The sequence below is a fragment of the Prionailurus viverrinus genome, chromosome A3 (genome assembly GCF_022837055.1).
Source record: "Prionailurus viverrinus isolate Anna chromosome A3, UM_Priviv_1.0, whole genome shotgun sequence".
In the NCBI taxonomy this organism is placed as follows: Eukaryota; Metazoa; Chordata; class Mammalia; order Carnivora; family Felidae; genus Prionailurus; species Prionailurus viverrinus.
Window position 1 is genome coordinate 28,161,284 of NC_062563.1, and position 27,708 is coordinate 28,188,991.

General features: G+C 54.0%; 1 protein-coding gene across 1 annotated transcript in view; it reads right to left on the bottom strand.

The window, feature by feature from the left end:
- Nucleotides 1-26,756, bottom strand: part of RSPO4 (R-spondin 4) — a 36,777-nt gene extending 10,021 nt beyond the window's left edge. Inside the window, exon 1 of the mRNA XM_047853334.1 lies at nt 26,588-26,756. Within this exon, the coding sequence (XP_047709290.1) occupies nt 26,588-26,666 (79 nt within the window). The 5' untranslated portion in view covers nt 26,667-26,756. The remainder of the gene's footprint in view (nt 1-26,587) is intronic.
- Nucleotides 26,757-27,708: the final 952 nt, after the last annotated feature.

Genomic DNA, 27,708 nt, shown 5'->3' on the forward strand with positions numbered 1-27,708 from the left:
AGAAGTGGGAAAGGGGATTCGGGAAGAAGGCTGGAGACTTCTCTTGAATCTGTAGTATGTAATTTCTGAAAATCTGAAACAAATACGAAAATGGCAATGTTTGCTACAAGTGGCTGGCAGGTGTACAAATGTCCATTAGGTTTTTTATTTTTGCCTGTAGGGTTGAGCTACTTTACAATAAAAATATACTTTAAAAAATGTTTAGCCTCTGTTGTGTGTGGGGGTTGGGGGAGGGAAAAGGGGGGAGAGGACATCTAATCCTACCCCTCCCAGCTTCCTTCCCCAAGCCCTGGCCCATCCTCAAGCTGAGGCCTTGGGCAGGGGACGGTGACAGAAGTTCTGAGAGCCGTGGAGACCTGCAGCCATGAGAGCTATGCGAGTTGTCCTCCCTCCCCCCATGTTCATTCTCCCTCCTCCTCAGTAACGGAACCCTCCTGTTTAGCGAATTAATGTCTTCCGAGAATAAAGACTACATTTCCCAGGCTCCTTTGCAGTGGTATGGGATGATACATCTAAGTTCTGACCAATGGGCTTCCAGTGGGAGTGTCCTGTGCCACCGGCCAAAGGACCTGCAAAGAAGAGCTGCTCTATTCTCCTCCCCTTCTTTGCCGGCCTGCGGGGACTGCAGACTTGGAGGCAGGAGCCAGGGCAGGTGCAGGCGTCAGAGGGACCTGGCAGAGAGACCACGGCGAGGCCATACTAGCCCAGGGCAGTCTACCTCACATTCTCGTTTGGGAGAGGGAGGAAAGTGTCAATCCTCTTGGTTAAGCCATGAGGACTGCATGATAAACGACTGATGATGTGGGCTTTTCATCAACCATGCAGGTGGTCACAGAGTGACGTCAGTGGAGACCAGGGTACCTCTCCCCAGTGCTTTGATGCTATGAAATGCCGCTGGACCTGAGATGCAGCCCCACCAACAAAGGGCAAAGGGACCCTCAATCGGCTTGAGGCGATCTCTGCCGCTTGGCAGAACAGGAGTTCAAATTAGAAGTTATGTTCAGTTACAGAAAAACAAAATCGTATTTCCTGCACACTGAGCGTGTGGACATACTCACACCCCAACTTGGGGGTCCTTGTCCACAATGCAGGGGAGGAAACAGGCTCAAAGAGGCGAGAGTCACTCTCAGGGTCCTGCAGAATCAGTGGAGGCAGGGACCCACGGCAGTCAGCCCCCGCTGCCCTCTTGGAGCATTTTGTTCAGGGATCCACTCTGTCAGGCAGAGCCCGGGGCCTCGGGGACAAGCCACACATGCCCCCTGCCGTTATGGGACCTCACAGCCTGGTGGAAGGGCTGAAGCCCACAGAAGTGGCAGACGGGCAAAGTAAAACTTCTTCCAGTCTCTGGGAAGAGCTTCGGGATCATTCGCCTGACCCCTGCAGTTTCACTGGGGATCCTGAGGCCAGAAGGGGTGGAGCCTTCCCCAAGGTCAGGCAGCCCAGCAGCAAATAAGCCCCAATTAGAGCTACAGCACTATTTGTAGAGTGATATCTTGACATACCGAAGACAAAAGAACCTGATAAGGACGCTCCCCTGACCTCGGAGGGTGTGTGTGTGTGTGTGTGTGTGTGTGTGTGTGTGCGCACACGCACATGGGTGCGCACATAGGGGACAGATGTCACTAGCATCTTTCAACCCCAGGTGATTCTGCCTCCTCCTGCATCCTTGGTCCTGGTGGTTGGCTAGGATGCCCTCTAGTGCCTCTATGTTGTAATGACTTTAAATTCTGATGGTCTGTGGCTTTTCATCACATCTCTAGAACGTGTTGAAAAGAGCAATGCTATTTCTCCCCTCCCCAAGGTCATGGCTGTAGAGACAAGATAATGCTATGAATCATAAGTGATGACAACTAGAATTTGTACCATGCTGCTTTAGAAAGACCCAAACTTGATAGTTCTTAAACTTGACTGTGTGTAAGAATCCCCAGGGAGGCTTGGTCTGAGCCCAGGAATGTGCATTACAGTAAGTCCAAAATAAATGTGATAGGCGTTCTGGATGTGTCTTTCCTGCTCACAGTTGCCTTTCCCTGAGAAGCAGACCTGGCAACCAAGCTTGGATTGCATGACCCTGTCCCCTGGCCAGTGGTGGAAGGACTGACAGCTCTTCCTAGCTGGGCCCATTAGACCACCTCTCTTGAGAATTTTGACGTTGGGCCACCAGAAAATGGTCTGGGCTGGCCTCTTGACCTGAGGACATTCGCAGGAGGGCAAGGCAGTGCCCAAGTGTGAGAAGCTTTGGCGGGCACTAGCATCTGTGGCCCCTCTCTTTGCTAATAGAGACCCCATCCCTCCACACTCTCTGACTTTGAGGTTCACATAGAGTCTCTCCACCCAGACGCACTTAATCCAGACTTGGGCAATCACCACACTGGGTGCCCTTGACTACAGTGGTTGGTTCGGACATAGGCACGTGTCTCGACAAGAGCTAGGCTTGAGATTTTTTTGGGGGGTGGGGGTGGGGGTGTTAACAGGTGTGTGTGTGTGTGTGTATGTGTGTGTGCATGTGCGTGCATTTTCTTTTCCTCTCTGTTGGGATTTGGGAAGATGGAGACCAGAGCTGGTGGGCACCACATGACGGGAGGGTGTCCTGAGGGTGGAGGCCACAAAGCAGCAGCAGACCCAAGGGACTGTCTGTGCATGTGGCTTCACCCCTGGAAGGGGTGGGGGGAGAGTCCATAAATTCTCTTCTTTTCTCGAGCCACTTTGAGTTAGGTTTTCCGTCGCTTGCAACGGAGACTCCTGACTAATACAGAAGCAGGGAGAGAGACAGAGAGAAACGCATCGCCTGCAGAGAGAGAAAAGCAACCAGAAACCTCACGGGCCCCAAAAGACAGAGTTTCTGACTATCATCTGAGCCCAGGTTCCAGCTCCCTCAAGGCTGGGCTCAGCCCATAGCTCCAAGCTCCAAGCTCCATAGCTTTTTACCTGAGCTAGCTCTCCTCCTGTCAACTCACAATCAGAACGATGCAGCTCACCAGGTATGTGGGGCTCAACAGACCATGGCGAAGCTGCTTTGCTTCAGCAAGGCCAAGGGGCCTGGACCGCCGGCCACCCAGCCTGACTGCCATGGCTCCCCACAGGCCCTCGGGTTCTAGGGAGCACACTTTGAAAGCCCCTGGATTCTTCCACACCTCAGCTATCCGGATCCTGGACTTCATCACTGGCCTCTCCCAGCTCAGACGCACATTTCTAAATGAAAGCATTTGAGCTCAACTTGCAACACCCCCTGGGTTTTTGGGGGGGGGGCCTCAGAGAGGATGACACCTCAGTGAGTTCCTGTATCAACTGTCTCCCATGATCACAGCCATCCTCTCCCAGCCAAAACACCAGGCCCAAAATGCATGGCCCTGTTTTCCTCCAGCAGTTGGAGGGGTTTCGAATGACATGTGAGTCCCTTCGTCTTTCCCCGAGAAAATGACAACAAAATGGATGACATCGGGCTTGGCAGTTTACCGAGAGACGCAGGCTAGTAACAACTCTGAGCGCATGCGTGAGCCCAGGCTTGGGTGATCCATTCATTCATTTGTCCGTGCATCCAACCAATGTGACTCTGTCAGGTCCAGTGCTAGGGGCTCAATGGTTATGAGCTTTGGAGGACAGCTGTGTGACTGGGGGCAAAGCGCTTTAACTCTGAGCTCAGTTATTCTCATGTAAATGGGGGTGATGATGCTTATCTTGCAGGGTTCTTGTGATTGAGGGAGGTGGTCCATGAAAACCACTTGGCTTTGAGCTCAGCACATAGCAGCCCCCGCCCCCCATAAACGGTAGCCATTGTTGTTATATTGAAGCCATGACCAGTTTTGTGCCCTCAAAAAGCTAAGGACGTGTGTTAGGGTGCAGGTGCCCAGGTTCCAATCCTGGCTTCACCACTCATGGAGTGACCTTGGGCACAGACGCTCCATCATCTGTGGGCCTCAGTTTCTCCATCTGAAAATCTGTGGTGGCAATTCCTACCCTCATGGGCCTTGCTAGGAGGTGTGTGCAAACAAACCAGCAAGCGCCTGGCACGTAGTAGGTGCTTCTTTATTAAGTGTAAGTTCCTTTCCGGTTCCCTCACTGTCACGGGCCCAGGGTGGGATGTCAGTCCACATTTGGACCCGCCTCCCTCTCACAGGTGGGCAGACGGAGACCAGAGGGGTTGGTGAACAGCAGGGTCCAGGGAGATGGTCTGGAAGGTGAGGAGCTCAGGGCAGACGTGAGGAGGCAGCTTTGGTCTTGGGCAAAGGGCAATTTTATCCTTTCTGTGGGGATCAGGCAGTGACCTGTGTCTTCCAACAAGGGTTCCCAATCTCGGGGTGACCGCATCCTGAGAACACCCCCAGGCGCCCTGTTGCAAGAGGAGTCAATGGCTCAACATTTGCAAGTGATCTCCATATTTTTTTTCCATTTGGGAATTTCAAGTGGAGTCAAAGTCACCTCTGCGATATCATGCCTCCCACCCACCTTCAGCCTGCAGAGCTTTCCTGGAAGGGGCCAAAAGGCACAGGGTGACATGTACGACCCTGAAAGTTACGTGCCCTCCCAGGCAGGCTTATGTCCTCAGCAGCCCACAGCGAGTCTGAAACACCCTCAGTACCCAAGTCAAGAACTCCAGCCCCACACTTAAAAAACAAAACAAAACCCAAAAAAACCCCACCCTAATTTGAATAGATTGCTAACATTTAAAAAATCAGATTTCACATAAAAAGCGGGAATTTGGACTTCTCTGGAAAAAGCCAGCCTATCTGCCAACACTGTGCCTGCATTCCCTCAAGGCAATACTCGGTTGAAGTTACCTAGATGGGACACAGGCTCGCCACTCTGGCCCACCATTTCCTTTACTTACCCCTGCCGCTGAGGGCAAAGGTCAGCTGCTCTGGGTTATCATCCTTGAGCTTCTGTTTATGTTATACCCACTTCACTCACTGATGCTAGAAGGCAATGTAGAGCAGGGGTTCCCAAACCTGGGCATGCATCAGAGTCACCTTGGACTTATGAAAGGACAGGTGGCTGGGGTGCCTGGGTGGCTCAGTCAGTTAAGCGTCTAACTTCAGCTCAGGTCATGATCTTGCGGTTCGTGGGTTCGAGCCCTGCGTTGGGCTCTGTGCTGAGAGCTCAGAGCCTGGAGCCTGCTTCGGATTCTGTATCTCTCTCTCTCTCTCTCTCAAAAATAAATAAAACATTTTAAAAGATTTTAAAAATTAAAGCACAGATGGCTGAGCCTCCCCCAGAGTTGTAGATGCAGCAGATCTGGGCAGGGCTTGAGAACGTGCATCGCTAACAGGTTCCCAGGGGATGCGGGCGCTGCTTGAAGACTGGAGTAGGGTTAAGAGCCAGACTCTGTGGGTTCAAATCCCAGTTCTGCCCCTTATCCTTGCCCAGGTGTCCTTGAGCCTCTCTGTGCTTCAGTTTCCCCACCTGCAAAACAGGCATCAGACTGGCTGAGCTTACAGTGAATGTCATGAGGCCCTGAGAAACCCTGACACCGATGAGCGACTCAGGAATATCACTATCACCGCCTACCATGCGTTCGTGGCTGTTTGTGATTCGGGACTTGCTTGGGCAATCAGTGCAGAACGTTTTATTTTGATGTCAACATTTTTGGGGGTAGAGTTTCTTCCTAACTGGGGTGTGCCCGGAGAACTGTGTCTTGCATGAGAACATCATGTGTCGTGGTCAACAGAGGATTTAACACAGCTGTCCTGAAGCTCTCCCTGGGGGTGAGAAGGATGGGGGTGGAAAGAGAATGCCACCCCCTGCCCCGAGGCAGTGCAACCTGAGGAGGGCCAGTCCCCACCCTGGGTCAGTCCTGCTCTGTCCCAGGGGAGGATCCAGACCATTGTAGGGGGGCCCCATGCAGACAGCGCTGGGCACTGCGTCCTCTGATCCCTGCCTGGCAAGTGGGGGACACATGTCACCGATGACCAAAGGAAATAAACAACATGTGGGCTCCCGCCTGTCCACTCCGGCCACCACATATGGGAGGCAGTCGCCGCTGCTGGAAGCTGGCTCAGAGGAGCCCCGCGGCACATCCCTGCCTGGAGGGCAGATTGCACCATCCCGGCAAGGGATGGACCCTGGAGATGACTCCCAGCTTGTAGTCGCCCACGGGGTGCAGGGCTAAAGGTCTCCAGCCCACTGGCCTCTTCTCAGTACCCAGGGGGGACCCAGAGGGCCACACACTCAGCAGAATGTTGAGGTGCGCTTGGCTTTGGAGCCTGACAACCACCGCTTCCTGGCTGGGTGATCTTGGGCAAGTGGCTTCACTACTCGGAACCTCAGTCTCCTGCAAAATGGGGACAATGGCGGCAACCAGCTCCCAGGCACTTGTCGGCGTGACGTGAGCTCATCCACGCAAAGTGCTCAGCACGACTCAGGGCAGACGGATGAGCGCTATTTTGTTACTTGATTTATGCGAGATGCCTGGGAGGCACCCAAGGTGCTCCCTTGAGGGCTGGCGCCTAGTCTGGAGTCTTCTTCAAGTCGCCCTTGCCTTGCACCTGTTCTCAGGGAGCCTGCAGTCTGGGTGGGAGGACCAGGCTCATGTATCGCAAAGGAAGCTGATGGGGTCTCTTTTCCTCCATTGAAGGGTGAGCCCCAGGAGGGCGGGGATAAACCCCAGCGCCGCCCACAGACGAGTCAGCACCTTGCTTCTGCTCATCCGAGCTATCCTGGCCAATGTTGCACCTCTCTGCCTTATTCTTTCTCGTGGCTGCTCACCGTTCCATGTGGGGATGCTGCAAAAGGCATTTAAGTGCGATCATCATACCCACTTCAGAGACGAGGAAACTGAGGTTCAGGGCACCGCTGCTGCTTGTCCGAGGTCACTTAGTAAGAGGTGGAGCGGACAGCCAGACCCAAGCAGGGCGACTGCAGAACCCGAAGGCTTCATCTTAAGGCCACACCTCCTCCCGGGTGCCAGGCTCTCCCACCCCCCCCTTTAATCCTCCACAATGAATAACACGTCCCCCTACTATGGTCTTTGCTAAGTTTCCAGTGCTGTGCTAAGGCCACTGCCGCCTTCCACGTCCATTTGACCTTGACTGAGGCAGGAAGTTGGCCCTGGCCACACAAGTGCAGGCTGTCCAGGGACTGAGCCCGCCCCTTCTGCACGTCTCATTCATTCCCCCCCTTTGCCATGCTCACCCCCGTGACACAGAACAGGTTAGCACGTGTGCGGTCAACCAGGGAGCAAATGCCTGTCTCCCCGTCCCTTCCAAATTCTCTCTGGGAGTTTCTCTTGCTGTCCCCACCAGGGCTTTGGGAGGTAGGGAAGTGCTCTGCTCCCCTCCCCCCAGGTCAGAATCCAGAAGGAATTCGTTGGCTTACATGGGCGGGGGAAGACAGGACGGAGGAAGGTAAGGGAGCCAGGATTCACACCCACATCTGTTCTTTCCCAGCCCCTGGTGATCCTCAGATTTAAATCCACATAGAATCATCCGGGGCTGCTTATCAAAAGCAGAGGGCATCACCACCTCTCAATATAGGGGGGTTGGTTTAAAGACTGTGATGGTCTTCAAAATCCACACTGCGAGGTCAGCCAGGGCTTCCCAAACACTGATGCTGCACACAGAAGTGCCCAGGGATCTTGGGTTCAAGTGTAGATTTTGATGCCAAAGGTCTGGGTGGGGTCTGAGATTCTGCTTTCCTGCAAAGCTCCCCAGGGACGTGGATGGTGCTGGTCCTTGACCTCATCTTAAGAACCAAGGGGGTTGGTGCTGTTCTCACCCCTCATTATACAGGTGAGGACACTGAGGCTCTTAGGCCAACCAGTGTAAGCAGCAGAGCTCAACAGAGTCCCCAGACAGTGCTACCTTGCCCCAGCGGCCTTGATGGTGGCTGAGGGGTGGGGGTAATATTTGGGAGGGGCAACCCAGCTCCTCTTAGCACTCATTGGAGGGCTTTCCCAAGTGGCCTGAGTTGGGGACAGTCCCTACAAAGCTCAGCCAGGCAGGAAGGGGAGGGGCTGGGGTTGTATGTGTGGAGCGCCTGTGTGTGTGTGTGTGTGTGTGTGTGCGCGCGCGCGCGCGCGTGCGCGCGCGTGCTGCTGGGACAATGAGGGGTGTGTGCCGGCAGGTGAAATGCACATCAAAAGGATTCCAGTGCTCGGGGGTGAAGCATGAAATCCTCACCCTGGGCCAGCCCTGCCTGGCCCTCCTGCCAGGTAGGGGGGAGGGGGGTGGACACAGTCCAGAGCGGTCTGCTCGTGCCCGGCCTCCCAACTCTCATCGAACCAAATCTCCGCTTCCCTATCCCTTAACGACCCTCCCTGGACCCAGCAGATGTATTCTGCCCTCCATTAACCACTCGCTAAGGGCGGCCACACTTGTGTTCCTGGGGGAGCCCTGTGGGAGCCGAGCAGCCCAAAGCAGCGCTAGTGACCTTCAGAAACATCATCATTTTACAATCACTTGCAAAAAAAAGAAAGAAAGAAAAAAGGATTGTTATTGGATCCTGCATCACTCAGCAAGCAGCACTGGGGGTGGGAGCAGCCGGCTGAGACCGGGACCAGGCAGAGACAGTCCTATGTTCCAGGTGGCTTCCCTGGGACCCACATCTCCCCAGAGGTCAGCACCCCACCATCCATGCATAGAATCATCATGGAGTTGCTCTGACTGTAAAACTGTCAGCAAATCACTCTGCCTACGGAACTGTCACAAAACCGTCTTGGGTGTGAAGGTGTCGTAATGTTGTCAAGTATGTGAAACTGTGTAAGAACTTGTCTCGCGATTGTCCTACGTGTGAGACTGTCACAAAATTGTCAAGTAGATGCGGTTGCCATTCTTTTGGGAAAAAGTATTGAGAAAACGGTTCCTTTTCTTTTCCAGCTACAGGGACTGGCGGTTTGTTGTGGTGGGTGGCCTGCAACATGCTGCTGGAATACTCCGTGCCTCGGTTTCTTCTTCTGTAGTTAGCTCATTGGGATATTTTGAGGGTCAAATGCATTCTGCTCAAAAGGGCGCAGAGTAGGTCCTCAAGAAATCTCACGACCCTTCCCATGAACGGAGTCTCCCTGAAGTGGGTGCGTTTCTGGCTTGCTCACGGCCATAGCCCTAGTACCTGGCAGAGTAGATGCCTGGTATACAGTAGGTGCTCAGTACTTGTAGGGTGGGGAGTGGACTCAGACAGCTCCTGGCTCCCTCCAGTTCTGGTTCTGTATGGTTTGCTGTGTGACCTTGGGCAGGTCTCTTGCCTCTCTGATCCTCTCTAAACCTACTTGGCTGCTCTAAAGTACCCTGAGACCTGCGTATAAAGTAGCTGGCAGAACTGGGGTTCAATCAACCCTAACCCTTTCCCTCCCCTGGGGAGCTTATGATTCCCCGTTGCTCTTTATTTGCGGAGGCCCCTCCTGGCTCTTTGAGAGGCTATAAAACTTCAGCTCTGGCTGAGTAGGAGGACGTCTGCAGCAGTTAGGACTCTGGTGGGACATGTCCAGCCAATACGGGCACCCCGATGCCATATGCCGTGGGTAGGGGGCAATGCCCACTGGGCTAAACCAGGAGCCTCCCGCAAGCCCCGGGGAGGATGTGAGTGCCAGGATTCCAGGGAAGGTAGGGGAAACTTTCTAAGAGGAACTAGAAAGCCTGGATTCCTAAGATTCACTGGAGAAAGGTACCAGGTTTGACATAAGCAACCTCCTTTACTTTGTCCTGTTGAAGTCCTGGGAGGCATAGAGCACAGGGCTAGGAACCAGGGCCGTGGTACCCATCTCGGCGTGGACTCAGACTCCGTGTATGATCTTGGCAGAGTTCCTCCTCGCCCCACGCCTCAGTTTCCCCAGCAGAAAACGAAAGGATTGGTCTTGATAAGGGGCTTTCAAAATATTTTCCTCTACGAAAGCCTTCTTTTTCCCAGAAGGAGATGAGATATGGGCATTCAGTTAACAGGGCAGGAAAGAATAGAGCTGCTTGGGTTGAAATCTGGATGGGTGTGAGAGTGAGGATCTTGAACCCGGTCCTTTTGGGTCCCTTCGCCCCTTCCTGGAGGCAGTCCCTGAGGGCTTGGACCATCTCTAAGGACCTTCGAGCCCCAAAGTCCCACAGTTCCAGTGGCGGCAGGAGAGGTGGCACAGCAGCCAGCAGACAGCCTGGGTTCAAACCTCAAACCAACCTCTCTGGGCCTCAGTTTCCCCATCTGTAAACCCGTGTCGGGCAGACGGTAGACGTGTGGCAGCGGGACGTCTGTGAGCAGCGTGGAGCCCCTACATGGCCAGACTCTGTCTCCATAACCCGGTGAGGTGTTAGTATCTTCCCTTACAGACAAAGAAGTTAAGGCACAGAGAAGGTAAGTGAGGTGCCCAGAATCACACAGCTGATGAGCGGCAAGCTGCGATTTAAGGCCAGGCAGTCCTAGTAACTGGTGGCTGTTATTGAGTATTAGGGAGAATCTAGCCCTCAGAACAGGCCCAACATAGACTCCCTCCTCACCTCATAAAATTAAGCCCAAGGAAGCCTTGGGTAGATGATCAGCGCTCAGCACAGAGAAATCCTGGGGCCCCACTGCCAGTAAGCACCAGGGAAGGGGACCAGCCCTAAAAGTCAGGGCTGTCAGGGTTCCAGCGACAGCCCCAGCCCCTCTCAACCAGCAGCCCCCTGGGGATCAGGAGGTTCCGAGGGGTGACAGAGTCGAGAATCCAGTCTGGGCCTCCAGGCAAGCGCTAAGCATCTTCGCGGACCCAATTCTGGGTCTGGTCTCTTCCCACAGGCTCCCTTCCCCTCTCGAATCCTAGCAGGAGGGAGAGAGCCCCAGATGTAGCCTCCTGCCTCAGATCTTTGGGTCCTAGGGCAAGTCCCTCCCTGTTTCTGAGCCTCAGTTTCTCCATCTGTCAAAACCCATTGTGTGGAAGGGTCCAGTATGCATTTACACATCCATCCATCTGACAGGCATTTCTTAAATACCTATGAGGTACCACACCCTTTCCTAGACTCCAGGAACATAAGGGTAAAACAGGAAACAAAAAACCCCATCTCATTTGCTTTTGTTCGACTTATTAAAGTTAAAAGACAAATCACAGAGGGGCGCCTGGGTGGCTCAGTCCGTTAAGCCTCTGACTTCGGCTCAGCCCATGATCTCACGGTTCTTGAGTTCGAGCCCTGCGTCAGCTCGGTGCTGGCAGCTCAGAGCCTGGAGCCTGTTTCGGATTCTGTGGCTCCCTCCCTCTCTGCTCCTCCCCCGCTCATGCTCTGTCTCTCTCTCTCCTTCAAAAATAAATAAAAACATTACATTCAAAAAAAAAAAAAAGGAGGGGCACCTGGGTGGCTCAGTCAGTTAAGCGTCTGACTTCGGCTCAGGTCATGATCTCAGTTTGTGGGTTCAAGCCCCACGTTTGGCTCTGTGCTGACAGCTCAGAGCCTGGAGCCTGTTTCCGATTCTGTGTCTCCCTCTCTCTCTGCCCCTCCCCTGTTCATGCTCTGTCTCTGTCTCAAAAATAAATAAACATTAAAAAAAAAAAAAAAGGAGACAAATCACAGACCTGTGGAAACATTTTAGAACGATGCACAGAACGATTCTAGATTGGAAGGTAGACTTCCCAGGCTCTCTGTCTTACTCATCCCCGCTCCCAGTGTTACGCACAGTGCTGGGTACGCCGGGTGCTCTGTAAACGTTTGTTGAATGAATGAAGGAACGGGACTTGCTGCTCCCAAGCTTGTGACAAAGGGTGGAAACCGTCTGAGGCCTCCCCTCCCCTGCCGCTGTGTTCTAAAGAGAGCTGCCTCGTGGGTATGCAACTGGGACCTGACACCCCCTCCAGGGCTTGGTGAGAGGGGGGAGAGGTATCTTGGCATCCCCCCCCCCCTCTGCCGCCACCGCCTCCCCAGCCTGTATAAACGGATTTCTTTTTTTTAAAAATTTTTTTTTTTTTCAACGTTTATTTATTTTTGGGACAGAGAGAGACAGAGCATGAACGGGGGAGGGGCAGAGAGAGAGGGAGACACAGAATCGGAAACAGGCTCCAGGCTCTGAGCCATCAGCCCGGAGCCCGACGCGGGGCTCGAACTCACGGACCGCGAGATCGTGACCTGGCTGAAGTCGGACGCTTAACCGACTGCGCCACCCAGGCGCCCGATAAACGGATTTCTGAAGAGAATCCAAGAAGGGTTGTCCCGCACTTCCCCACCTCCCTCGACCCAGCTGGGGTGGCAGGGGAACCACTCACAGTTTGGGGGGCGCCTGAGGATCGTGGAAATGGCGTTTCATCCCCCGATGGAACACACACTTACGGACCAGCCTCATTTCCACCCAGAAGGAGGGGAGTGCCTAAGGGGCCAGCGCAGGCCCGGGGAAGACCGCACTGCCACCGTTGGGCCAGTTGTCTGCCTAAGCGACTGACGGAGGCAGGTGAGCTTGATCCAAGCTCTGGATTCCCAACCCAAAGAGCCAAGAGGCTGTGGGGGCGCCACGGGGTGGTGAGGGAGGTTGGAAAATCAGGAGAAGAAGAGCCCATGCTCCTCCCCCCTGATAAATCACACCCCGCCACAGTTATGACATCTGTCCCATGGCGGGGGCATGAAGCGGGGCATAGGAACGTTCAGACCTGCCCCCCTGCCCCTCTGCTCGCTGGTGATGAGGCCCCAAGTTCACTCAGTGCTGAGTGTTATGAGGCTACATCAGCACCAGAGACCGAAGAGGCCGTAGAGACCACTGTCCCTGTGCCTACCCCCTGTATTCTGCCCCCCAACGTGCAGAGGGGGAGGGAGGGAGAGGGCACGGCACATCTCCCCACAGGGCAGGTCAATGGACTCAGGAGCCACGTCAGGGAGGGGGAAGAAGAAAATTAGACCTATGTTTTTAAAATGTAGCACCGGGCTGGGTTTTTTAATACCGGAAAGCTTTGAGATCTGCCCAGATAATTCGGGACTGGGTTTTAGAGATACAACAGAGAACTAGAGAGAGAGAAAGCACATGCCATATTTGCAACCCTCTGTCACATGTTCAGTCTGATCATTAAGCCACTTACACACAGAGGAGGCCAAGGATCATCATTCTTAATATACAAGGAACTCCTAGAAATCGATAAGAAAAACAGGAACAACTAAAGTGGGAAAACGGGCAAAGATATTACCAGTAACTCAAAGGAGAAAGACAAATGAGCCAGAAACCACATGGAGAGCTAGCTTACCTCACTAATACTTCAAAAAAAAAATTTTTTTTTTAATGTTTTTATTTATTTTTGAAGCAGAGGGAGAGACAGAGCATGAGTGGGGGAGGAGCAGAGAGAGAGAGGGAGACGCAGAATCCGAAGCAGGCTCCAGGCTCTGAGCTGTCGGCACAGAGCCCGACGCGGGGCTCGAACCCACAAACCGTGAGATCGTGACCTGAGCCGAAGCCGGACGCTCAACCGACTGAGCCACCCGGGGGGCCCCAACTACTTTTCAAAATGAAGATTAAAACAAGAAGGAAGTATTATTTGTGACCTACAGGATACGGACACTGTAGAAGATTGAAGTCACCCACACCTCTCTTTGGAGGAGGGGGTTTGGGCAGGGTCTTTTAAAGTTTCAAGGGTATAGCATGAGGGCACTAACCCCATTGTACAGATCGCACCCTGAGGCCCGGAGAGAGGCAGGCACCTTCAGAGTCACCCGCTTGGTCACCAGAGGGCAGGGCTGGAGTCCTGATTACGGGACAGGTGCCTTTGGCTAGTCGGCCACAGAGCCTCCGGCCACCTGGTCCGCTCCGTCTGGCCTTGTGTATGGTCTGGTCCTCGGCACCTGACCTGGGAGGCTAGGCCCAGGCTACTCACTGCTGCCCCGGGGGCTGAGGATGGCTGGGGCCTTGCTGGTGTAGGTGACACTCCTTCTCCAGGGTATACGAGGCTCCCGGCTGAATCCTAGCTTTGCCACCTTGGCCGGGGAAGGGGTCCTTTGACCCTCGGGGCCTCAGTGTCTCATCTGCAATACAGAATGATGCTCTCCAAGGGTTGCCTGGAGGGTAACGGCAGGTGATAGCCTGCAGGGCACCTGGCTGCGTGCCCGCCTACCTGCCAAGCACTCATTAAATGGGAGCCAAACATATCCTTATGCTCTGTCCTGGGTTTAGCTGACAATCCCGGGCACAGTGAAAAAGAGCTCTTTGGAGCCCCAGCCTGGGTTCCAATCCAGGCTCTATGAGGGCTGTGCGAATCTGGGTAACTGACTTCCCCCATCTGGGTCCTATTTTCCTCTTCTGTAAAATGGGTACCCATCTCCTAAGGATGTGAGTGGTGCACACAAAGCACCCGGCACTCAGTAGGTGCTCAATAAACCGTACGATGCCAGTGGGGAGGAACTGAACGGAAGAGGGCAAACCGGCCCAGCGCGTGGTGGGGGGGTGGCAGAATGTCCCCAGAAATGGGGCCATCGACGGCCTCGGCTCTGACTCTCTCGTGGTCCCGAGGCACTGTCTCCACTAAACTGCAACCCAGGCGGTCTGAGGAACCTGGGCTTGCACAGGCCTGAATATTTGACATCCCCAGTCAGTGGGCCTCAGTCTGCTCATCTGCAAAATGGGAACCATACTCCTTGCCCAGTTAAAACCAGAACTAAGGTCTGGAACCAGGAAGGGCAGCGGAGCCAGGGGACGGTGATCACTGTGAGCTCTGGCAGGCCCTCGAAGGGACCGGGACTACCAAGCGGGCAGAGGCCGGCTCATGGTGGCTGAGTCTCTGCAGCAGGCAGGGACCCGTGCCACCCTGGTCCTTGTGGTAGATCACTTCAAGGCCACTATGGCTCTACAAGCTGGGGCTACACGTTCCCCATTTTCTTGGAAGAGAACGCTGAGGCTCAGAGAGATGAAGTGTTGCCCCACGAACTCACGGCAAGGAGGCAACCCAGAGTCTCAGCCCCTAACTGCTGGGGGCATGCTTCCCTGGTGACTTCTGCCCCGTGGCTCTCCAAAAGCAGAGGACAGCCCTTGAAAGCCATACGTCTGTCAGGGCCCAAGGTCAGCCCAAGAGGGGCCCTGAACTGTTTGTGAGGCCAGACAGGGGGAGATTTATTCCAGGCAGAAGAGAGGACCTGCCTTAAAGTCAGCTTTGCATACAAATGTCCTGAGTGTTTGTATTCTTTTTCCTCCTGTTGTTGTTGGTGGTTTTGGGTGTTGATGCTAGACAATAAGATGATCCATAAACTGTAGCCCTTTAGCCAAAACAGCCCTGAGAAAATGCCTGCCTCGGGCTGGGGCTGCTCAGCCCCGTGGGGAGGATTCTGACACCCCTCGGGATGCCCTTCAAGCCAACTTCACTGTCACCTGTCCTACTCACACACTAAGACCCGCTCTGGTGGGCCTGACACCTCCATCAGTCTGGGGCCCCCAAGGGCAGGGTCCGGCTACCAGCAAGTGCCAGCTGGAATGCAGTGACCGAGGGGACATTCAGGGACGAGGGTGAACCGAGAAGCATCCCCTGCATTTGAGAATTCCAATAGTGTGCTGGGGAGGGGCCGAGGCCCGCATGTTGTCACGGAAGGCATGGGTCACGGAACGGTGGCCCGCTTGAGGGATGGAGAGCCGAGGGCTCACACCCTTCTAATGAGACTTTCTTATAAGGACATTTTCTTTTCTTTTCTTTTCTTTTCTTTTCTTTTCTTTTCTTTTCTTTTCTTTTCTTTTTTCTTTTCTCTTTTCTTTTCTTCTCTCTCTCTCTCTCTTTCTTTTTTTTTAGATTTTCTTTTTAAATTTTTTTTTTCAATGTTTATTTATTTTTGGGACAGAGAGAGACAGAGCATGAACAGGGGAGGGGCAGAGAGAGAGGGAGACACAGAATCGGAAACAGGCTCCAGGCTCTGAGCCATCAGCCCAGAGCCCGACGCGGGGCTCGAACTCACGGACCGCGAGATCGTGACCTGGCTGAAGTCGGACGCTTAACCGACTGCGCCACCCAGGCGCCCCTAGATTTTCTTTTTAAATAACCTATGCCCAACGTGGGGCTCGAACTCACAACCCCGAGATCAAGAATCGCACATTGAGCCAGCCACGTGCCCCTTATAAGGACATTTTCTAAGATTAAGATTAAAAAGCCCAGACCAGAAGGCAGAAGACAACCCCCTTCCCCAAAAAGCTCGTGGGCTTTGACCACATGAACAGTATCATGGGTAATGATTTCTAAACTCCAAAGGACATACAAAGTTAGCAGATGGGTGTCGGACTGATGAGAGATATTTTCAATGTCAAAACCAACATGGGGTCAACATACAGGTAACACCGTGAGTCCTACAAAGTGATGAAAAATATTCAGGAAACGCAATAAAAAAGTGGACCAAATAAAAATAAAATAAAAATTGGGGCGCCTGGGTGGCTCAGTCGGTTAAGCGTCCGACTTCGGCTCAGGTCACGATCTCGCGGTCCGTGAGTTTGAGCCCCGCGTCGGGCTCTGGGCTGATGGCTCAGAGCCTGGAGCCTGCTTCCGATTCTGTGTCTCCCTCTCTCTCTGCCCCTCCCCCATTCATGCTCTGTCTCTCTCTGTCTCAAAAATAAATAAAAATGTTAAAAAAAAATAAATAAATAAAAATAAAAATAAAATAAAAATTGAAAAACAAAACCAAACAAAATAAAAAGCCAAGAGGAATGAAATAAGAGGAAACAAGGGGAATGAAAATCAAATACAAATACTTAAAACTGACAGAAATATAAAATAAGTCGCATTTTTAAACTAAAACAATAAGATGAAAATAACTAAGAAAAACAAAATGTAAAAGCAAAATTTAAAGTGCACTTTTTTTTTTTTTTTTTAATTTTTTTTTTTTCAACGTTTATTTATTTTTGGGACAGAGAGAGACAGAGCATGAACGGGGGAGGGGCAGAGAGAGAGGGAGACACAGAATCGGAAACAGGCTCCAGGCTCTGAGCCATCAGCCCAGAGCCCGACGCGGGGCTCGAACTCACGGACCGCGAGATCGTGACCTGGCTGAAGTCGGACGCTTAACCGACTGCGCCACCCAGGCGCCCCTAAAGTGCACTTTTAACGTAAGCGTAAATACATCAAAATTCTGTTAATTAAAAGGAAACACTGCAATTCATAATGGTGAAAACTTTATTTATTTTTTCTCTTCCCTGGAGTAATTAGCGAAAAATTTAAAAATAAAATTAAACTGTCTACGTGGGATGAAAGAGAACAAAGTTTAAAGAAGTGAAACAAACGTAAGAGTAAAATAATTGGGGCGCCTGGGTGGCTCAGTCGGTTGAGCGTCCGACTCCGGCTCAGGTCACGATCTCGCGGTCTGTGAGTTCGAGCCCCGCGTCGGGCTCTGTGCTGACTGCTCAGAGCCTGGAGCCTGTTTCAGATTCTGTGTCTCCCTCTCTCTGCCCCTCCCCCATTCATGCTCTGTCTCTCTCTGTCTCAAAAATAAATAAACGTTAAAAAAAAATTAAAAAAAAAGAGTAAAATAAAAAACCAGCAATTTGTAACAATTTAAAAAAGAAAGCAAGAAAAATAAAATGGAAAGCAAAGGCAGGATTTTGCACGGCTGGTGCGGATAATGTGCTATGAATTAGGGAGCTGCCAGAAGGGAGGGACGGGGGCAGGAGGAAGGAAAAGCATGTCCAAAAGACAGCATCTGACTGGGTTTTTCCAGCCTGCGTTGGGTACAGGGTAGGACGTCGGGCCCCGCGACGGCCTCATCCACAAATAGCCATCACATCATTTATACATTTATAACGTGCCAGCACCACGCACACACACGCACACATCCTCCCAGCCTCACTGCCGTCCTCTGGAGTCGGATTTCACAGAGGAGTAAACAGAGGCTCAGAGACGGTAGTCACTGTGCGACAGTCACACAGCACTTAGGACCACCATCTCCTTTGAATCTGGGCTCCTCCAAGTGACCTTCTTTTGACAAGTCAGGTCTCCTGAGGACTTTCAAACGCAGGCCGGGGCGTGTCTGACACCAGGCTGGACAGCTCTGGACTCTGGAAAGTCCAGAGTTACTTGATCTGGAAAGAGCCAACCCCTCACGGTGCAGGACGGGTGTCACCATTTATTGAGCACCTACTATCTCCCAGGTGGGTTGCGTGCATAATGTTAATCCTTAAGACAACCATATGATGTAGATGCTATCAGTGTCCCCATTGTACTGATACACGGCACTGAGACCCGGGAGTGGAATATTTTCACCCAAGCAAGGCAGTAGCAGAGGTGGGAGCTGAGCCCATGAACGTCCAGCCCCAATCCCATCCTCCCTGCCTGGTGCTGGAACTCTTAAGAGCACCCCCTATTTGCTAGGAATGCCCTACTTTGCAAGTTAGCCAACAGACGCGCAGAAGGGAGAGGTGAACTGCCCAAGGTCACTTAGCCAGTGAGTGGCAGAGCCCATGGCCTTCGTGACAGCCTGTTGGCCACCCGCTGCTCATCTGGGACTTGCTAGGGACAGCTGTGCCTGCCTGCCAACACCAGAGCACGCTCCTGAAGGGCAGTCGTGACCTTCCTTCTCTGCGTGTCTCAGCCCCGGCGGATGTGGGCACCGCTGTTGGACTTCAGGGAAAGTGGAGGCTTCTGGCGAAAGGGAGTGGTTTTCCCCATGCGGTCTGGGTCCCCCCGGCTTGGGAATGCCTTTCTTTTGAGCTGGTGAGACAGAACCCCCACCACCGTGGCGCGCTGGAGCCTCCACCATGGATGGCAGAGCGGGGGCTCTATGAATCACACGGCATGACTCCAAGAAATCGTCCCGGGGCAGGAGGGGGTGGCCCGGCCCGAAGCCGCTGTGCCCAAGACGAGTTTGTCAGCGGTGGGAACCGGACCGTTCCCTGTGGGACCCGGGGGGGGGGGGATCCCCGAGGTTGGGGCCGAGGGCGTGTGTCTGAGTAGCACCGCCTGCTGCACGGGGCCAAGATAGGAGGTTCCGGCCCCTGGGGACCTGGAGACACATCCCAGCTTCTCCCCGTCCTGGCTCTGTGCCCTTGGCAAGTCAACTGCCCTCTCTGAGCTTGGAGGGCCTCCTCTGTAGAATAATAGGATCAAACCGCCTCACGGGCTATTGTGTGGCTGAACTGGGAGAAGGCCTGGCGGGCTGGTTATGCACCCAAGCTTTGGAATTAATTGTCTGGGTTTCAATCCTGGTTTTGCCAAACTTACTTTGCCAAGCTACTGGACTGAAGCATATGAAATTGCTAACGTGGGGCCGGTTTTGACCTATAAAAATGGCAATTGCATACACTCTATGTATGCATACACTCTCTCTTCAGTTTCCTCCTTTGCCAAATATGGACAAGAGTCCTCAGAGCAAACCTGGGAGGCCGAGAAATGACTGAGCTCGGGCTCTGGGACCGGGCAGGATTTGAGCCTCGGCTGTGTGGCCTTGGGTAAGTTACTTGACCTCTCTGTGCCTCAGTTTTCTCATCTGTAGGACAGGGATCATAACGGGGCCCACCTCATGTAGGTTTATTAAGAAAACTTAATCAGTTCATATATATAAAGTACTTAGAACAGGGCCTGGTCTTGTTAAATCAAATAAAATAATACAGGTAACGGCACCTGGCATTGAGTTAACGCTTGAACGTAAAACCAGATCAAAAACAGACTTTTTGAAACCTTTGATGTCAGCAAAAGTTAAGTATTTTTCTTTTTAGTTTATTTATTTATTTATTTATTTATTTATTCATTCTTAAATTTTATATTTATTTATTTTAATTTTTTTTTAACGTTTATTCAGTTTTGAGAGACAGAGAGAAACAGCATGAGCAGGCAAGGGGCAGAAGGAGGGGGACACAGAATCCGAAGCAGGTTCCAGGCTCTGAGCTGTCAGCACAGAGCCGGACGCGGAGTTTGAACTCACGAACTGCGAGATCGTGACCTGAGCCGAAGTCAGACGCTCAACCGACTGAGCCACCCAGGCGCCCCTTATTTATTTATTTTGAGAGGTGGGGGGTGGGGCAGAGACAGAGAAAGAGAGAGAGAGAGAGAGAGAGAGAGAATCCCAAGCAGGCTCCGTGCGGTCCATCAACACAGAGCCCAACGCGGGGCTCGAACTCATGCACCTGAGCAGAAACCAACCGTCAGACACTTAACCAACTGAGCCACCCAGGCGCCCTGAGAGTTAAGTATTTTTAAAGAAAAAAATACATATATATATGTTTTTAGGAACCTGTATGTGTGTGGAAATACAGGTGAGAAGCGTGATCCTGGGTGTTTACGGAGCCTGGGGCCGCTCTGTGTACTGACGGCGTCCGTGGCCTGAGGTTCTAAGGGAAGGTCTGCCCTTGAAGCAGGGATGGCTCTCAGTCCCGCCCAGGTCTCGGCCGGCTCCCTCGGAAGGAACGACACAGCCAAGCCACGGACCTATGTGGCACACAGGTAACTCCAGGGGCCCATATGAGGCTCCCGGTCCTGGGCTGGCCCCTCGTTATTAAGAAGCCTCCGCCAACAGCCTTGGCGCGCTTGAGTCCACTCCTCATCTGACGTTTACCCGAGATCTGGGAGAAAGGCACAGAAGACCCAGCCCAGCCAAGCCACCCAGGGAAACTGATGCTCTCAGAGGCCCTACGCCAGGACCTTCAGGCTCCAGAACAGGCTGCCTTCCTCTGCCTCTCCACAGCCGCCCTCCCCTCCTCCCCAGTCTCGACTGCACCCTCACTTCCAGCCCCAGCTGGGTGACCGTGGGTGACGTGCTGCCCTGATTGAGCCTCCGTATTTGCCCAGGGGTCGGTCTCAGAGGTCTCAGTCGGCCTTTTCGGCCCCAGCATGCCATGATTGAATCACCCTTCTCCAGAACTCCAGAGAGAGAAGGCAAGCGGAATTCTCTGCAAACTGTAAAGTGCCGTGTGAACAAGAGGATGGTTACTGGCATTGGATGGGCTTTCCAGAGAAGTCTGTCGTAGCCCGGATTTGCTCCGGTGGGTCTGGAGTCTGGAAGACCCAGGCCACACATCCATATCCTCTGTGACCTTGGACAAAGCAGGCTCCCTCCCTGAAGCAGCCTTCCTCTTCTGTAAGGGCAGAGGATGCAACCACATCCACCCGGCAGGGTCAGCGAGAAAGGCCCACGCAGTATCTGACACCCACTGGCTGCCCAGGGGTGTCTGACGCAGGAGGAAATTCAGGGCCCTGACCGATCATTCCACCTTCTGAGACTAAAAGCCACAGGCCTTGGGAAGGACGCAGCCACCGGATTCAGGGCCACATGACCTGCAAAATGTGTCAGGGGCGGTTGCTGCTCATTGAGGCGATTTGGTGTTGCATTTGTAGCTCCGCGGCCAGACTCGCTGGGTGCACCTGCTATGTGACCCCCCCTCCCGGGCCTTAGTGTCCCCATCTGTGCCGTAAGGATCCTCCTAGAACCCATCTCGGAGAGACTGATGGGGACCACACTGGGCTCAGCTGACCCAGCAGCCGCCACACTTCCTCGACAATGGTAAACATGACAGCTGTATATCCGTTCATGCACAGCACGCAGAATACACACGCTAGTACAAACACACACACTCTCGCACGTAACCCACATCTATGGGCACATGAGCAAGTGCGCTCACCTACTCAGACACACGTTCGCATGTGCATGTAGCCTGAAACGCACTTCCCAAAATAATATTTAATTTTAACCCTCGCAACACATTCTGGTATTTTCTAAGGTTAGCGAACTATAGCCTGTGGGCCAAAGCTGGCCCTCAGCCTGCATTTGCACGGCCTGTGAGCTAAGAATGGTTTACTACAACAACAACAACAAAGGACAGTAGGTGACAGGTCAAATGTGGCCAGCAAAGCCTAAAATGTTTACTCTCCGGCCCTCTACATTCTATACCGTTCTGTTCTGGTCCCTCGCTGTACCGTTCAAAAATGCTGGCTGTACTTAATAAATGGATCTCCCTGATCCGCTGCTGGCTTGTAAATCTCAGTTTGAAAACTTTGTATTAAAGCAAGCGTCCGTTTTCCCACTAGATGGAAAAATGGATGGAGAAACGGTTAAGTCCCACCCGTGACAAGGCTCCTCTCGGAGACCTCCACCTTGCAAGCCATCAGCAGACCCCATTTGTACTTCTGGGCACAGGCTTTGGAGCCCCCAAACCCTGGGTCCGCATCCCACATGTTGGGAGTTCCTGGGCAGGTCACTGCCCCTTTGTGAGCCTCAGTTCCTTTGTCTGGAAAATGGGTAGAACACCAGGCAGTGCCACGGTGAGGATTCCCCGTGTGTGGAGCTCCTGGCACATGGCCAGCCCTCGCTAAGTGGCCTCAGGGCTCTCCTTTGGTGACTGGGTGGTAGCTAGGCGGTTTCCATCCCTGGAGAGGGAGGTGGATCCCCCCCAAGCGTGGGGGAGCCCGCGAGGTGAAAGCAGCATCTCCTACGAGCCCAGTGTGGGCTCCAGAACCGGCTGCGGAGGGAGACGGCATGTGAGCGGAGCCAAACTTATTGAGTGCTTACTATGTGCCAAGCATCCTGATTTCCTGGCCTCAACCAACCAGCCATATTTTTATGAAGACACCCAGACCCAAAGGGGCCAAAATGACTTGTCTTGTGTAGGACTCTGTCAATACGCAGCGCCTTCCCGACCCCTCCAGGTGCGGTTAGCAGCCCTCTCCCCGTCCTTTAGCAACTAGTTCCCCTTCCAGAGTCGCCCCTGACATGCATCTTTACCTGGCATCACCCGGATGCCAGCATTTAGGGGGGGGATGCACCTTGTTCTGGGTCCAGCCCTGGCCCAGCCCTGGAGACAAGAAACCTGGGTCCTTCCCCGTCTCTGCCACTGCCCCGGGCACCTGCTTGCCGGGTCTCAGCATCTCTGCTATGCACAGGGGATAGTGCTGTCTGCCTGGCTGTCCACGCAGGGCTCTGCAATTTACAGAGAACGAGTACGATCATCCTCCCCCTCCCCCCCCCCATGTCAGCGCTGTCACAGTCTTTTGACAGATGAAGAGAAAGGCTCACAGCAGGGACAAGGGCAGACGTGAGGTTCAACCCACGTGAGATGCCCTTACCCCAAGTCCAGAGAGCATCCCACCCTGCTGTAGAATGGGAGGGGGGAAGGAGGAGAATCTTTATGCGGCACCTACTGTATGCTTCCGGACACCTTCCCTCTGGGACTGCGGTGAATCTTTCCAACTGGTATAACTTCCCATTTCACAGATGTGGAATCATAGATCGGAGAAGGCATGGTAGGGTAGGAAAGGGCTCAGGATTTGAACCCAGGGCTATCTGAATTCCAGAGCTGAATTCCCTGAATTCCCTCTGCCCCTGGCTGCCTCAGGTCTAGAAGGATCTTAAAATCACCCTGCAAACATGGAGGAAACTCTCACCTCCACCAGGCCCCCTCCCCAGCAAGCCTTGGACATCAGGGAAGTCAGTCACAGCCTGTCTTCTCCTCATTGCCTAAATGAAGCTCCATATCGCGGTTGGGGGGTGCAGACCAGAGCCCCCTCACACTCCCTGACTGTCCCATTGCCAGGACACCCCAGCATGTTTCCAGAGAAATGTTTCCATCTGGTTCTGATTCATTTACACTTAATTAATCAACATGTTGTTTTGTAAGAGACACTCGAGATCCAAGAACCTTTCTCAAGCCTTGCCTTTCATTCTTGCTTGTCTTAGAAACAGAAAAATTGGGTTTCATCAAAAAAAAAACAAAACAGTGACGCCAGAGCTGGAGGAAGCAGGGGTGTGCGGGTGTCAGGCCCCGAGGGGGGGCTGCTGCTGGGCCTTGCAGAGCAGGCCGGAGGCAGAGGCTAAGGACTCTGGCACGGAGGGGAGGCTGGGGAAGTCAGGAGAGGGACATCCCTCCACCCCGGCAGTTGCTCAAGGGCAGCCCAGGGTCTCTACACCTTGGCATCTCCAAGTTTCTCAACACAGAGCTTGTGGAACTTGTTGAATGAACAAGTGAAGGAACCGATGAATGAAGCACAACCAACACCCAGGTGCCTTCGGGACGCACTCTCCTGCTAAAGTTAGAGGAAAATGTCGAAGCGGGTAAGACTCTCAGCGGTGTCCCGTGGAATCTTCCAAGCAGCTATCTGACGAAAAATGGCCTCTGCTGCATAATTAGTTTGGGATCCTGAGGCCTCGTCCCACTGCTTCACCATGAATGCTCTGGTAAGTCCTGCAGTCAAGAAATCTGCAAAACTAAGCGTTTCCCAAACCTATTTGGCCAGGATTCCTATGACCCCCTTGCGTAATATGCTTCGGGAAAGGTTTTCCTACCCCCCAACCCCCACCCCAGGGCCAGTGGGGAAACTGAGGCTGTAGGCAGGAGTGGGGGAGTCCACGCGCCCAAGGTCACACAGTACAAAGGGGTCCAGAGTGGGACTGAAATCCGGGGCACCTGACTGACAAGTGGAGCCACAAGCCTCTCTCTGGAGATGCTGGATGGGGCATGTTTGTGGCCCCTACGCAAGACATCAACCGCTTCCGGGAGGGGCGCCGAGAGCCCCCTTGACAAACTGGGGCAGCGTCAGGGGCTGCCATGCCCAACGTCCTCACCAAGCGACTGGTGACGGGGAAAGGGATTGGAAGTTTTCTTTTTCTTTATTCTGTGTGTGTGTGTGTGTGTGTGTGTGTGTGTGTGTGCTGTGTCTGTCTGTCTGTCTCTGTCTTTTTCGGACTGTGAAACATCTCAAAGATCTAAACCAGCTCTTCTTCAGATGGGGAAACTGAGGCTCTGAGAGGGAAGACCAACACAGCTCAGGCGACACCCTGTCAGATGGATCGGGATTCGAGCCTGCTTTGCTGCTTACCTGCTGTGCAACCTTGGACGAGTCAGTTTTCCTCTCTGAATCCCCATCCAGATAAAAAGCACCTCCCATAGCCAGGGACATCATGGGCAGGAAATGAAGATGTGTTGCAAATGCCCACTAGGAGCCTGTGTACTTGGCTACTCCCTTCACATACTCCCCAATTCACTCAGTCTTACCCATAGCTGCCTGGTGAGTTAGATACTTCAGATTACTATGCCTATTTTCTTTTTTTTTTTAATTTTTTTTTCAACATTTATTTATTTTTGGGACAGAGAGAGACAGAGCATGAACGGGGGAGGGGCAGAGAGAGAGGGAGACACAGAATCGGAAACAGGCTCCAGGCTCCGAGCCATCAGCCCAGAGCCCGACGCGGGGCTCGAACTCACGGACCGCGAGATCGTGACCTGGCTGAAGTCGGACGCTTAACCGACTGCGCCACCCAGGTGCCCCATTATGCCTATTTTCAAGAGGAGTCAATGAGGAGAAAGTTTCTCTTTTTCATGTCTTTGGTCTGCTTTAACACTGAGAAAAATCTTAGAGATTTTCTAAAAGAACCTCAGGTGGGTAAACCCAGGCTCAGAGAGGTAAAGTGACTTCCCCGAGATCACTCAGCTGGTCACTGGGGAAGCTGGGATTTGGACCCGGGCAGGCTGACTCCAGAATCCATGGGATCAACCACTATACAAGGGCCATCCACACAGGACCACGAGGTCCCAAACTTCCCCCGGCTTACCCTGAAGCCCACCCACTTCTCCTCCCCCTGGGTCCCTCCATTCAGTGACACCCGAGATTGGAGCCCTTTGGGCCAGTCTCCCTGCTCCCCCCAATCCCAGCTCCCAGTTCTCCCGTAGCCCGTCTGCTTCCTGCTCCGCTCCAGCAGTCACTGGGTCCAGGCAGGGCTTTTTCCCCAAGTGGATGAGAAGCCCCTAGAGGGCAGACTCTCTTTCTTACTCCCATGTAGCCTTCCTGAGACCTAACACCACAGCTGGGAAGAAAGACACTTGATCTTCCACTCACCTGCTGGACAACTTAGCAAGGTTACCTAACCTGTCTGAGCCTTGGCCTCGGCTTTATAAAATGGCATGGGTGTTCTCATGAGGAGGCAGTGGGGATTCCCTTAATGAAGGACAGCCTTGGCGCCATGGCGGGCATTCCAAGGTTGGTTCCGACCGGCACCAGCTCAGGAGGAGGCTTGCCTGCTTGCCTTCCTCAGCCCCACCGGCTCTGCCGACCCCCACTCTGCAGGGACGGCCTCAAACCCACCTCCTGAGGACGTTCTGACTCTCGCAGTGAGGATGCAAGGGTCCCCTCTGTGCCCCAGGTACACTTAGAGTCTGAACCTTGGGTTATCTTCCTAGTGTTCCTAGGAGGTCAAGATGGAAAAACCTGGGGGGGGGTGGTGCGGCGGGGAGGCTCTGGGACTTCTTCCAGGTCATCCCAGAACCAATGGACTTGAACTCAGGTCTCAGATCTCGAATTCACAAAGCTCATGTCCTTACCAGAGGGGGAGCCCACTGAGAATCACTGCCTTCCCCGAGGGGATGCGAGAGTCAGGGTCAACGCTGGGGCTGAGTCCGGGCATCTGGACTCCTGGCCCAGGGCTGTATGTCTTCTCCTGGCTCAGCACGGATACCAGGCATGGCTTCTAAGCCCGAAATTCTGTCCCGTAGTCCCGGTATCCTGGGCTTCCTATCTCTGCGCAGAGCCACCCTCCTTCTTTTCAGCAATGTTGCAACTACGGGGAACGGGTCAGTGAGAGAGCCCTACCAGCCCCTTCCTTCCTGGGAGATTCTCCTTGGGCCAGCTGGCTCAACAGGTACCCTGGAACCTCAGTCTCCCCATCTGTAAAGCGGGCCTGACGGCTACGCGGAGGAGTTAGTGGCCCAGAGCGCCGGGCACCATGCAGCTGTCCCAAGGGCCGTCTCCCTGTCGGCCCCGCTGTGGGCGACCTGCCACCCTGCCCGCTGCCCCTGGTACCTTGCTTCTTCCTTCGGTTCGGGGGGATCATGTTCGCGGCGTGGGCGACGAGCAGCAACAGGCAGAGTGGCGCCCGCATCTGGGCAGCCTGGTCGGGGCGGGCGCGCGGGGGGCTCCCCGGGAGGCCCGACGGCTGCTCCGGGCGCGCGGGCGCATCCACGGGGCGCGGGTTCGGTGCCGCCGCCAGGGACGCGCCGTCCGCCCAGGGGCCGGCCGCCAGGTCGAGTGAGGGCGTCGGCGGAGCGCGGACACTGCCCCGGCGGGGAGGAGCCGGCGCGCGGGGCGGCGCGTTAACCCGCTCGGGAGGCGCGCGCGGCGGGGGGCGGGGGTCGCCCGGCGGGGGTCCGGAGGTCGGCGGGTCCCGCAGCCCGCGGTCTGGCGTCGTTCCGCCCCCTGCACTGCCCCTCTCCCCAGCCCCGCCGCCGCCGCCGGCCGGGCAGACACAGGTACAGACGCGCGGCCGCCAAGTGACCCCCATCCTTGTGCTCTGGGCACGTCGCGATCCCCCCACTCCCCGCCTGCCGCCGATTTTCTCTCTTCTCCTTCTCGGTGGCTCCTGTCTCCTGCGCCTGGCCCTTCAGGGCCACTCCTGCACTTCCTCTCTTCTTCTGTCTTTGTCTCACGTCCTCCCCCCCCCCCGCCCCCCAAACTCTGTGGCCTCGTCCCTCGGCCGTCTGGTCTGCGCCCTTTCTGCTCTTTCAAGAGTCCTGCGTCCCTTCTGGCCACTGACCCTGAATGTTTCCTGCGCGGCCTGCGGGGAGCCCCTAATCTTTGCCTGGAAGTGACCAGGACCTCATAAATTCACTTGTGAAGGGTCTGGGGGACCTGGACTGTGTTTCCTCCAACCTTATCTGCGGGACTGGGAGCAGCGGGTTCTGTTTTAACCCTTGCAGAGCCAGACCCCTCCGCCTACCCAACAGACAGCGCACTCACTCCTGCCTCCCGTGGCCCCGCCCACTGAAAACAACCCCCGTGCTATTAATGGTAGCTATCAGTTTCGGGGCCTGTGTGCTTGGGGTTGTGCTCAGCCCTTGACACGTAATATAATCTTCAGAGCAACTCAGTGAGGTTCTGTTCTGATTAGCCCCACTTTACAGGGGAGGAAAGAAGTCAGAGAGGCT